The sequence below is a fragment of the Heterocephalus glaber genome, unplaced genomic scaffold (genome assembly GCF_053883595.1).
Source record: "Heterocephalus glaber isolate CG9 unplaced genomic scaffold, H.glaber_assembly_v1.0 deba00001547, whole genome shotgun sequence".
Taxonomy (NCBI): domain Eukaryota; kingdom Metazoa; phylum Chordata; class Mammalia; order Rodentia; family Bathyergidae; genus Heterocephalus; species Heterocephalus glaber.
In genome coordinates this window covers 16,574,432-16,588,112 of record NW_028258340.1, presented here as the reverse complement: position 1 = coordinate 16,588,112, position 13,681 = coordinate 16,574,432, and the positions used below count along the sequence as shown (strand labels likewise).

Sequence of the window (13,681 nt, the reverse complement as noted above, 5' to 3'; positions counted from 1 at the left end):
AGTATTTTGGAATCTTTTTTTTTTGGTCAATTAGTCTGAGTTCTGTCTACTGCTTACTAGCTGTTTGACCGTAACAAAATGATCAGATCTTACTGAGCCACAGTTTTTTTAATGTAAAATAACAGTAAAGACAGATATCATACAGAGCTTCTAAGGGAACTAAGGAGGATCTTCATACAACCTATTTTCCAAAGGGAGATCATTTTTTGTTTTGTTTTGTTTTTTTGGTACCGGGCATCAAACTTGGGACCTTGCACTTGCAAGGCAGGCGCTGGAACCACTGAGCTAAATCCCCAGCTGGGAGATCATTTTATAGTAAAATGAGGAACTAGGAATTGTTAATCTGGTACAAAGAGCAGACAACAACTGAGATCAAATCAAAATATGCATTCATTCTAATTAGAGGTGATCTCAATCTTTAGAAGACATATAGGTAAAAGAATGTTCACATAGAAGCTGATTAGAGCACCTTGCTAATGGAAGTTTATGAGAAATCTACAAATAACCACACTTAGAAAGTGTAATAAAGTTGAATAAATAACCATTACTAAAACTGTTTTCTCCTAGCATCTGACCATACATGCATTCATCCTCAAATGAAATATATGGACTTCTATTTTCAAATAGTTTAAAGCTATTGTTCCCAATGTTTTCACCTCCATTTTTCTCATAGAAACATGTATGAAACATATAGGAAGCATAGAAACACAAAACACATAAAAATACACTACACAAAAAACAAAAACAAAGCTTGAAGAGAAATATGTTGCTGAAAAAGAAGGACAAAAAAGGAAGGGATTATGTGCCACTAAGGAGGAATTTGGTCTTCCATAGTCTCTGGAGAAGAATAAAACTGGTCTGGAACAAAATTAAACCAAGAACAAAAACCAAACAATACAAAAATAACCTAACACCAATTCTCTTACTCAGTCTCATCAAAGTTGCTATTATCAAGTTCACCACTGGATCCTATCTTACTAACTTCAATGGCTGATTCTCAGTCCTCAGCTAACTTATCATCATAATTTGATTCAAAGAATGTTTTTTCTTCTTGGAAGTATTTATCAGAGCAATTTTTACATGTATAACTTTATTATTGTTTACTAAACACACATACATACAAAAATTAAAATTATTCAAAGAAAAACGATGCAAGGGAAATAAACTATAATATTCAAGTATAGTAGAACTCAACCAAAGCAAAACTGAAAAGGACTTCAACATTTTTCCATATAATATAAAAAAAAAATCTCAAGCATTAACAAGACATCAGAAGATGTTATTTGTTTTAGAAAGATTTTCAAAACTAATACTGGACAAATAGTGGTCTGGAGAAAAATTCTAATTAACTAGTAGACTCCACATAGGCCAATTTTTTAAATTTAAATTTCAATACAGTCACGTGACATGTGATGGAAATATAATCTGAGAAATGTTATTAGGCAATTTCATTCATGTGTATCGCAAAGTATCACACAGAGTGCCCACTTCTAAGTGCAAACTGAAAAGACATATATCAATCATCTGTGATGGCCCCTTGATATTATCCAAATATGCAGTTAAACATGAGAAACATGAGGCTAACACTGGCATAGCAGCACATGGTTTTACAGCAAACTCTTTTATATAAGTAGGATTATGCTCTAAAGGATGAAAAACACAGCATGTTATGATAAGTACCTAAAACAGTAACAGTCATTTATCACACTGAGTACTGTGTACTATATATACATAGTTGTACCTGCTTCTTCTGGAAACACACCCTTCTCTCCTTTGATCTCAGTGACTCTTCCTTCCCAACCCACTGATGAGCTCCAGCCTAGTCTCTATCTACATCTCTTTCTACAGTTTTAAACACAATCTATATATGGAATCTTTCCATATTCCAGCCTGTAACCTGATCACTCCCCTTCCCCTCCTGCCGCCCCTGCTCCTTTGAACCATTTCTTTGTATTTCAAATTATCCATTATTCGTTTTAATCATTTTAATCCTTAATTACACTTTCAGTTTCTCACACTAGAGAAATTATTCAGTATTTACACATGTGTGTCCTATTTATTTCACTTAAGATGATGACCTCAATATGCATCCATTTAGCCATAAATGTCTCTAGTTTCTCGTTCTTTATGGCTGAGTAGTACTCCATTTTATTAAAAAAAGCACACACACACATCTTCTTTATCCAGTTTCCAGTTGATGGGCACTTGGGTTGTTTCAAAGCTTTAGCTATTACAAACTGTGTTGCTATAAACATGGGTGCACACATATCACTGTGGTATGATTTCTTTAATTCTTTTGGGAAGATACCCAGCAGAGGAATAGCTGGATCAAATGGGACCTCTAAGCCTAGTTCTTTGAAGTATCTCCATACTGAATTCCACAGTGGTTGCACCAGTCTGCACTCCCACCAACAATGGAGAAGGGTTCCTTTCTTGCGACAGCCCTGCCAACATTAGTTATTGGTTGATATCTTGAGCAGCCATTCTTTCTGGAGTGAGGTGGAATCTCACTCCAGGTGTTGCTTTCATCTGCATCTCTCAAATGACCCGTGTTGTTGAACATTTTTTCATATATTTATTTGTTACTTTTACTTGTTTGTCTGAGAAATGTCTGTTCATTTCAGATGCTCATTTTTGAATTGGGTCTTTGAATTTTGGGGGTCTGATTTTTTTCAGTTCTTTATATATTATAGATAGTAGTCCTTTGTCTAAGGTGCAGCTGCTGAACATTTTTTCCCACATTGTAGGTTGTCTCTTAGCTCTGTTGGTGGTTTCTCTTGCAGTGCAGAAGCTTTTTAATAAGATGAGATCCCAGTTGTTGATTCTTTGCTAGTTTCCATGCTACTGAGGTTTTGTTCATAAAGTCTTTTCCTATGCCAGTGTCTTCAAGAGTACTACCTAACTTATCTTCCAGCAAATTTAATGTTTCTGTCTTAGTATTTAGATCTTTAATCCACTTCGATCTTAGTTTAGGGCATGGTGATAGAACAATTTTTAATATGAGCAATTTCTAATATGTGTGTGTGCTCTGCATATCTACATACACTTCAATCCCCCTTGGTATTTATTACTGACATTGCATATGTTTTACATATTAATCTTGATTAATGTATATCTTCCTTACTAGACTATAAAGTATACAATGCTGGGTTTCCTAATTTTTTAAATTTCTCTACCTCCAGGGTCTAAAATAGTATATGTTACATAGTCAAGCCATAATAAGGTCAAGATCTATAATACTATAGTATTGTGGTCCATATATAATACTAATATATAATATAATATTGTGGTCTTCTCCCATGACCATGGCAGTCTTGTAAGGTGTAAATGTATAACAAACCCTAGTAGCTATACATGCAATAGTCATAGAATCAGCCTATGGGGATAGATGTTGCAAGCTCAGGAAAAGAAAGCCAGACTAAATGAAAGTCTTCTAGAAATTACATATCAGATTATGATTTTTCAGCCTGTTCTCCGGGTTATCCAAGTAGAAAACAAAAGTAGCATATACAGTCAACTAGCTGAGACTTAATAAATCTTAGCTCTCTGTTGCTCTTCCATCTATTTAGTCCTCTTGCCTCCTCATCCCTTCCCCTCTCTCTGCCCACTTTCTCTCAACACACACATGAGTATATGCATAAGTGCATATATACATACATGCAATATCTGTCTAACCACCTCTCTACTAGATAGCTTTCCTTGTGTTTTTAAGGCCAAAAGTGTGATCTGAATATGCTTCAACTGTGAGCTCCATTTTCCATGAATTTTATCTTTAATATTAATGCAAATGTCTATAGTCTGATTTTAATCCTCACTATTACACTAAAAGTTTTTCCATAAAATTTATTCAAATAATCTATCCCATTGTTTCAAAAGTATTTTAATATACATTGTAATTTATTTCATTTATACTACTAGTATCTCTTAAATCACTCAAAACAAAGTTGTGTGCTAATATCTGTTTCTTGTTTGTACTAGAGAATCATTTTGTTAATGTCTTGTACTCTGAAAAACTACTTTGAAGATAACAATGCACGTTGTATTAACTATTGTTATTCTCTTATCATTTTATGAAATTTTATTTTATTTTCTCATAAAATTTTTTAAAATTACCAATTTTCTCTTTGCTAGATACAATGCATTTTACTGCATTCAATCTTAATAACTATATCTACCTCTGTGAAGACACTTTGTTTATAAAAACATATCTGCCTTTGATATTACCTTTCTCTTACCTCTTTCCAGATGAAAATAGCACAGCTATTGTTTCTTTGTATTTGTTTTCCCATGTATCTGCTTATCACATATGTATGTGCATATATATACATATGCATATAAGATATATATACATATCTCAATCTTAAAATTATCCATATATTATAACATCACTTTACATTATTTTATTAACATAGATTCAATATCTTATTCAATATATGTTTAATATATGATCTCAGGCTTAGCAGTTATTATTCAGATTCTATAATATTTACTATACCCAATTTGAAGTAAAGAATATAGAGCCTAAATAAAGTATCAACACATAAAATATAACATGAGCTCAAAATATTCTTAGAGATCATCAGGAAATTATGAATTTAAAAATGTATAACAATGTGTTGAATAAAATGCAATTGAGTAGTATCATACAATAATAAAAACAAAGATGATATGAAAGCAAAATAATTCTAAGCAAAGTTCACAAAAAAGGGAAGATGTCTCATTCTTCAATAAGGGATGAGAAATCTTTTCTGATCTTTCTTCTCCTTCCGTATTGGCATCTCTTTAAAGTGTTCTCCTTTCAAATCTTCTCTAATAATATGAAAGTAAATTCTAGATTTCCTATGGCCCTACCCTGCCTTTACGAGCAATTAATTTTGTATTCTCTCAACATTCTATAATGAAGTTTTACCCTTTGACAGAAAAGTAATTTATTCACTCAAAAGTTTATTCTGAATTTATGTCCTTTACATTGGCAACATAGCTTGTCTTAAAATTTGCCTACAGAGTTTAAATAAATTATTTCTTCATACAGTCAAATATTTCTTGTGTTATGGCCAATCCCTGTATTTTCTTCCAGGATACCAAAACTAAAACCAACAAAAGCAAACAAAAATAATTTAAACCAGTCAATTTTCAGTTGCTGATTTCTAGAAACCAATAATCAAATCAACATAACAATGTCTAGAAATCAGTTTCGGTACCTAAACAGAAATCAGATCATGGTAGGCTTCATGAAAGCAATAAGGAGAGATTGACTTTGTCAGCACCTTTCAGCAAAAGGCCACGAGGCATATACCAACAGATTAACAGATAAACAAATTTGATTTTCTTGATGCAACAAGAGAAATGGTACTTTATAAAAAAATCTAAAAGAATGAGTAGCTAAACAGATGTTAGAAATTGCTTACATAAAATTTGGGCTTCATTTAGGAGGATCAAGGAAGCAGGGCTTTGTTTTGCTTGGATGCTGTAAGGAAGGGAGGGTAATTCTATAATAGGTTATTATAACTTTCTTTTATCTAAATATCAGGAAGAATGTAGAGGGGTTAAAGCTATGACTGGTAAAGAAACTGATATGATTTATCATATTAGTAAAGAGATGGTTATTTGATTATTTGAGATATGGCAGTTTGTGAAATTTTGTCTATATTCTGACATGATTATAAAGTAGATTAGTTACTATTTTTATTCATTATGACAATAGTCATTTTTGATGTTGGCTTTCTCAGCAATTTTTCATTTGCAATGGGAGAACACAATAGATGAGCTATAGTATCAGGGCTATATCTAAGAACTCTAAGGCCTAACTGAAAGATCAAGCCTACTCCTGGATATCAGTAGTTGCTTTATTTCTTTCTTGAATGATACCAACTGAACACATTACAGGATAAAGTTTATCTTTTAATAAATTCACTTTGGCAGAAGTGATATAAAAACTTCTAAAGGAATACAACATTAGTTACAGGGTCAACCAACTAGGGGACTGTCATAAACAGTGCAAGGCCATGATATTAGCTTTAATCGGGATCATAGTGATAGGAATTGAGTGTATTTTAATGGTCTAAAGAGCTCTGAAAGGAGCAGGAAGAAAATCTAGATGACATAGCTGGTTTTTGGTTTACGCTGTTAAAAAGGCAAAAAGAAGGAAGAGTAATAAAGTGGGTTAGGAAAATTAAGAGACCTATTTTAAGTTTTCAGGCAAACACTCAATTAAAATCATCGACCAGGATTTCATCATGTTTTAAAATTTATTTTAAACTGATACATAACAATGCAGGAACTGTATATATTAATAAGGTGCCATATACTGTTTCATCATATAGTGTATAATCAGGTTCAAAATATAGAATCAGATATACCAGCCTAGGCTTTGAAGGGAAAGATACAAGGTAATGATAAATATGGGGGGGTAATATTAAGTAAATGTTACTTGAATGGAATGGAATTAGGGTATCCAAAAAGGGAAAAGTAAGAGAAGAACTGTGGTGAATAACAATATTAAAAGAAAAGTGAATTGGAAAAAGTTAACAAAAAATGTAAGCAAAGTAATGCATACATAATGTTATTCCATAATCTAAGGGAGGAGAGAATTTCACAAAGGATAAAATGTTCTATACTGGTACAGTCCTACAGAGAAGTTGAGTCAAATATGGTATAAAACTAGTCACATGTGTGTTTCTAGGAGGAAAATCTTTTCTCAAAGATGGAAAAACAGCATGCTTGAAGTCTGATGATAAAGGTTCAGAGGGTAGAGAAGGACTGAAGGTACTGATGGATATACAGCAGGATGGAAGCAGCCTCTTTATTATACAGACATTGAACCCCCAAAGACATTAGCTTTAACTAGCTAAACTACAGCCTCTTGCATCAAAACAGATGGAAAGAATTTTATAAAAGACAAAGTGGACAACCAGGTTTATTGATGGGCCACTAGGTATAAATTGTAAGAAAATTGATTTTATTTTTTAGAGATTTTTTATCTTTAAAATTTCACGTGAAGCAAGGAAACCAATTTTAAAGGATAGGGGGTATAAAAAACTGATAGTCATAGTGGTGATCTTGAGAACAAATGTAATTTTAAGTATGAATAGAATAATATATTGAGGAGAAAGATTTGTCTTGAGAGCAGATTTTCCAAGTTCATAGTCAGAGACTGTGGGAAGGCACAAAGCACTAGAAGTGAGACAGGAAAAGGAGCGTGGAAGAGCATAAAGATGAGGATTTAACAAAGGATGGATAGAGGGGTAAACACAGATAATTGAGATGGGAGACAATGTAAAACTGTCAATATTCTTACACTGTAGTATTTTCAATGAAATTCAGAAAATGTTGATTTAAGTGTAAGCAAGCACACAAGTAGTAATCAAACTATATGGTGAATGCTTTACAAATTCTTGCAGTAAAGGACAGATTTCCATTAATCCCTCTCAACTTCCCCCCCAGGCTCTGAACATATTTATCCCATCATTCTTGCTACTTTCCAAAACGGTTCTGAAGTCCTATTTCATGAATATCTTTATGAGGCATGATTAAAATACGGTGAATACTGCTGCTGAGTGCCATTCAATGGAAATGTAGTCTCTTAAAAATACTATAGTGTATCCTCATCCATCTTATTCACTGGATCTGGCATCATGTGACTTTTTGCTCTTTGTCAAAGTCAATAAAACCACAAAAAGTAAACAGTTTGAATCAATTCAGAACACTGAGACAGCCATGATAGTGTACCTATAGGTCTTAGCACGAGTCCAAGGCCTACTGAACATAATAGCTTTGTAGGAAAGCTTTCAAGAGAATCTTATACAGGCGGCTGATTTTCAGACACCTTATCACATCAATCTGTGGTCAGAGGATGCTATTGTGTTGTTTTGTTACTAATTTAGATTACCATGTCATCACTGCAAGATTTGAGTAACTAGCATCTCTTAACTCAGCTGAAACTTCTGAACCATGGTGAGATGCATAAAATGAGAGAGGGAACATCCGGAAGTTTGGTAAACTGTGAAGTTTGGTAGAATATATCTTAGAATACTGATTCTGAGAGGTTTAAATCCATACAAATCACCTATAAAATTTGTTCCAATGCAGACTGATATACTGGGACTGAGTTTCTATAATTCTAACAAGTTTTGAGATGAGATCAGTATTTGTTGTCTAGGGTCATAATTTTGAGTAGAAAATTCTAATAGAATTCTGCTTGTATGTAAATGCATTTTGCCAATTATATGAATAAAAATGGTCAAAATGGAAGGAAAAATATGCTTCAGTTTAAAAATTTCATATTTGAAAATATATAAAGCTGAATTGACAATGGCCTAGGATATTCTTTTTTATCATTAGGTTTACTGGTACATTTTAGGTATAAAATACAGTTACATTCATTGTTGGGATCTTGTACCTTAACATGATGTGTCTTAGTTCTTATTTTTACCCATTCCCCCACCCTCCCTTCACCCCCTCCACCCTTCCCTATTTACCAAGTCTTTGTTTCCATTTTTTTCCTTTTCTCATATTTTTTTCTCCCTGCTTTCCTTTCCCCTACCTTTCCCACTTCCCCAACACCTTTAGACCTTTTCTTTCTATTTCACATTATCAATTATATATTTTGAACCTTAATTACACTATTAGTTTTTCACACCAGAGAAACTATTTGGTATTTACGCATGTGTGTCCTATAAATATATGAAAAAATGTTCAACATCTCTGGTCCTTTGAGAGATGTAGATGAAAACAACACTGAGATTCCACCTCACTCCAGAAAGAATGGCTGCTATCACGACATCAACCAATAACAAATGTTGGCAGGGCTGTGGGGAGAACGGAACCTTCCTCCATTATTGGTGGGAGTGCAGACTGGTATAACCGCTGTGGAAATCAATATGGAGATACCTCAAAAAACTAGAGCTAGAGGTCCCATTTGACCCAGCTATTCCCTTGCTGAGTATCTTCCCAAAAGAATTAAAAGAATCATACCACAGTAACATACACACACCCATGTTTATAGCAGCACAGTTTGTAATAGCTAAAACTTGGAAACAGCCCAAGTGCCCATCAAACGGAAACTTGATAAAGAAGATGTGGTTTTTCTATAAAAGAAAATACTACTCAGCCATAAAGAACGAGAAACTAGAGACATTTATAGCTAAATGGATGCACATTAAGGCAATACTCTTAAGTGAAATAAATAGGCCTGGGGTATTCTAATTGCCTAAAACCACTTGAAAGTTATAAATGAATAAAGGAATCAAGTGAAAAAAGAAAAGAACTGGTAATATTTATCTATTTTTATGGATGCCTAAAAACGCATTAATACCACTCAAGTTCCTATGAGTTCAAAATGACTTACATAAACTGACAGGTGAAGAAGTTAAGAAAATTAATGTAAACCTGAATTTCATATCCATCATCATTACTATGTGTTTCTCTCTGGGATTTTTAATACATATAGACTATATTTAGCCTGAAGAATATGTCTCGGTAAATCATTTCATGTCCTATTTTAGTACGCAATTAAGAATGATGTTATTTCAGAAAATGAGAGTTCAAGTTAATAAAGGTAACCCATGAGGCATCAGAAAAACATTTATACAATATTGTATATGTTTTTAACACTTTCAGTCTGTCATGCTGATAGTATTGATTAAATGCAAATTGCTTCTGGGTAAACATATGATATCAAGAACTTTGTGTATTTAGGTACTCAGTTTTTCTACTTGATCAAAGCTGTTTTAACTACAGATACAGGATAACAGATATCTATATGAATCAGATGGCTAAAAAGTTTTAATTCACTAACCAAAGTGTGTAATGTAATTCATACTTTTATTGGTCAAGATCTTTGAAACTTAGAGTATATCTTTTCCAGGTAATTTTCTAATAGAATTCCTCTCAAAAATTATAGCAAAGAATATACCTTTGTGTATATATATATATATATATATATATATATATATTTAAAGAAAGACATTCTCCCTTCTATTTTCATGTTATACTTTGTCTTCATTTTAAAACTAAAACATTAATAGCATAATCACATATCCCATTTTTTGAAACTAGAGCAGTCTATTATAATGCTAATAGCAGCATAACTTAGAAAGCTAATAAGAAATTTAAAACAACTCTCCAATTTGTAAATATAAATAGATAACTTTAAGAACTGTTAGTAAATTATCTTCCCCCTCAATCAAACTAAAAAATAGATAATTTTCTTTCAGAATAACTTGTGGGTTTTGTTCTCCAAACTCTGCAACCCCACAACAAACATGAGTTTATATCTGAGGCAGTGCTGTATTTGTATTAACATAACAGATTTTATAGTTTATAAATTGAATGCTGGAAAGATAAAGCAGAGCTAATACGTACATAAATACGCTTACATGTGACATGCCTGTAGCTAAAGTCATTTGACATTCATATTTATTTTAGCTTGCTTTGTCTTGTATTTACTCTGCCTTGTAGATATTACACTATAAACTGAAATGTTTTAAAATTGGTGAAGTTGAAAAATCAAAGCCCTGATGATTCCCCTGAAGATGAACCAGCTTTTATTAAATTAGTAAAAAATTCTATTGTGAAGGTCAAAAGTGTAATGTTTTAGAAGGAAATAAAATCAACAAAATATCTATTATTATAAGTAAAGATTGAGAGAATGTAGACCTCTTTTAGCTAACATAATATATACATAAATATCAAGGAAACATAAACCTATTATAATTTATAACAGGTATCATTGTCTATAAGAATAACCCTTTGATGATGCATAAGTCTGATCTGTAGTATTTCTATCAGGTCTATTCTATTCTATGTTGTTCTATTTTATTCCATTCTGATCTGTTCTATTCTGCAAGCATTCTAAAGCCTAAGTAGCCTTGAGATACCAGAATAATGTAAATGGGAATCAGTATGAGCTCAAAATTTTTTTAAAAAAATTAATTTCCAGCTAAATAAAACAAAAATAATGAGAATTTTTGAAAAACATTCCTGGTCACAGAACATCAGGTAATATTTTTCTAGGCTAAAGTTTGGTTTTGGTTCATATCTAAAATATGATTTAAAATATATTATAAACAGCATATCATATTACTTTAATCCCATCACCCCAATAGAATCACAGACAGAAAAAAAAAAAAGCAGACTTTGGAAGCAGCACAGAAAAAGGAAAAATGCATAAACCTTAATACAGAACCTACATTGACTTTTTCTTTAAGATCTGCGAAGTTGCCTTCCTTTCTATAGATTGCGAATTCAGGACTCTGCAACACAGCTTCTGAGCGAGTAATCCAACTGTGAAGTTCAGTTATATCAACATCCAACCTAAGATAGCAAAGAATAAAGGTCATTATTTCTTGATTATCTCTTTCTTCTGTATGGAAGGAGAGGCAATTTGTGTACATATATCATTCTCCTCCTAATCTGATACTTATGCCTGATGACTCTATTACTGTTAATAGCACCACTACTTCCCTAGTTAGGTAGGCTCAAAATTTGGAATCAGCTTTGATCTAGAGTCTTATGATCATGGCAGCCATTTTATTCACTTTAATACAGCAATTACCTCTATAGTATTTCCTATAAGCTATTACCCTACCTCTGCTTGAATATTTGTACTATTTGAAAAACCATTACTTCTCAAGATGACTCTGTTTCTTTTTGAAACGTATTTACAAGAAACCAAAAATTTACATTGGTCCTCCCCATTGAATCATACTTCTGATATGCATTCTTTCATGGAGTTTCTGTTGCAACTCATTATGGTAAATGGAATATTAGTAAAAGGAATCCACATAATGTCTTGATAAGTGCTTTCATATTGTGTTTTGGGCTCTTATAATCTCTACTCTGAGAAGGCAACTATAGTATAAGAAGTCCAATGACCCTCAATTGGCCATGCTTTAAGGTAGCTTGATCTGTCCATGTGTCCATGTGTTAGGTTTTTTGCAGAGATCTTTGGAGCTATTGAAAATCAACTATTGATTTTGATCAGTTAGCTTAGGTCCATAAGAGCCAAGATATGGGAGCATCTTAAGGTTCCCTTAATAAATGAAAGGATAGAGAAAATGTGAAATACAGACAAACACCCACACGAAATAGGATATTATTAGATTTATTAAAGAAGGAAATCCTGTCACTTGAAACAATCTGGATGAAGCTGGAGATCCTTACACTAAATGAAATCAGCCAGACACAGAAAAATGAATAATGCATGATCTCACATGTACAAACTGAAAGAGTCTAACTCATAGAAGCAGAGAACAGAATGGTGGTTACCAGGATGTGGCTGAAGAAGTGAGTGGTTGGGAAGATGTTGACCAATGGACATAAAATTTCAGCTAGGAAGAATAAGTTCAATAGATATGTTTTACAACATGGTGTCTAGAGTTAATAATATACCACTTCACGTATTTGAAACATGTTAAGAAAGTTTTGTAGTTTTTATTTTGCTTAATACATGTTTGCAGTACAAGGCTTTAATTATTCTCACCACAAAAATTGTAAGTGATATAATAGATATGCTAATTAGTTTCATTTAGTCATCCATAATGCATACATGTATCAAAATATATTTTAGACCATAAATATACACTATTTTTACTAATAATAATACATTTTAGAAATAATATTTAAATAATTAAAAAGCATATATTTTACAGGAGTCATTCCAGGCACAAGTCTAAATGGGGTTACATTTTTATTGAAGAAAAGATCAATGAAAAGGAAATTTACAGCTCCTCTAATCTAAAAATTTATTATACAAATCGAAACAAATTGAAAAGATAAGCAAATGTTGTCAAATATAATTAGAAGAAGTTTGTGGAACAGAAGAAAAATACACAATGTCAGATACCAAATGCAGAATTTTTAATCATCATACTGTTAACTTCTCCATTAAAACCTTCAAATATTTTAAAGCAATGATTTAAATCCATACAAGACACCTAATGGTCAGCCTACCCCACTCATAATTATTTCAGTGGACTTTCCACAATTTGCCCATATCTTAGATTTCTTAAAATTTTGCACCTAAAGGGAACATATCAGTAGTATACAATCCAAACCAGGAGGAATAGATGATTATCTTCTTGATTTACAATACTTTTGAGATGTAGTCAATCAATATTTTCATATCAGTATTAAAATTTCAATTCACCTTGCTATTAATTTGACCTCAAACTTTTTAGAATTTTTCACATAAACTATCAGTAACCTAGTTCTATCAAGCTTACAATCTGATTTCTAAAACTCAAATTTCAAGACTTTAAATCATATGAGCCTGTTACAATTTTTCACACTAATTGAATGTTATTATTTTAAAATTGCCCTGATATAGAGCTTCACAGAAGAAGAAACCCTTACAAAAATATATGCACATTTTTTATTCCTGCAAAATCCTATTAGTATGTATTATCAATCTCCCTGTTCATACAAGGAAACAGAGGTTCAAAGAATTTAATTTAATTGACTTCAGAAGCTATTTTGGGTGAGGAACTTAGTTCGTGTTGTTCATCATAATGTCCTTCACTTCAAAGACAGCCTGGCTCCTACTAATACATATTTACTGAGTTGTTATTTTCCAAAGATACTGAGCAAGAAATTGAGAGAACAGGGATATGAGCTCTTCTAACCCCCTATACATGAATGTAAATATTTGCTTTCATTTGTGCATGCACTCTTAATATTTATG

General features: G+C 32.4%; 1 protein-coding gene across 10 annotated transcripts in view; it reads right to left on the bottom strand.

Annotated features, from left to right (window-relative positions):
- Positions 1–13,681, bottom strand: part of Dmd (dystrophin) — a 2,486,572-nt gene that overhangs the window by 1,376,935 nt on the left and 1,095,956 nt on the right. For all 10 annotated transcript variants that reach the window (XM_004850043.4, XM_087189971.1, XM_087189973.1 and 7 more), the window contains one exon: positions 11,190–11,313. In XM_004850043.4, coding sequence (XP_004850100.2) covers positions 11,190–11,313 — 124 coding nt within the window. The remainder of the gene's footprint in view (positions 1–11,189; positions 11,314–13,681) is intronic.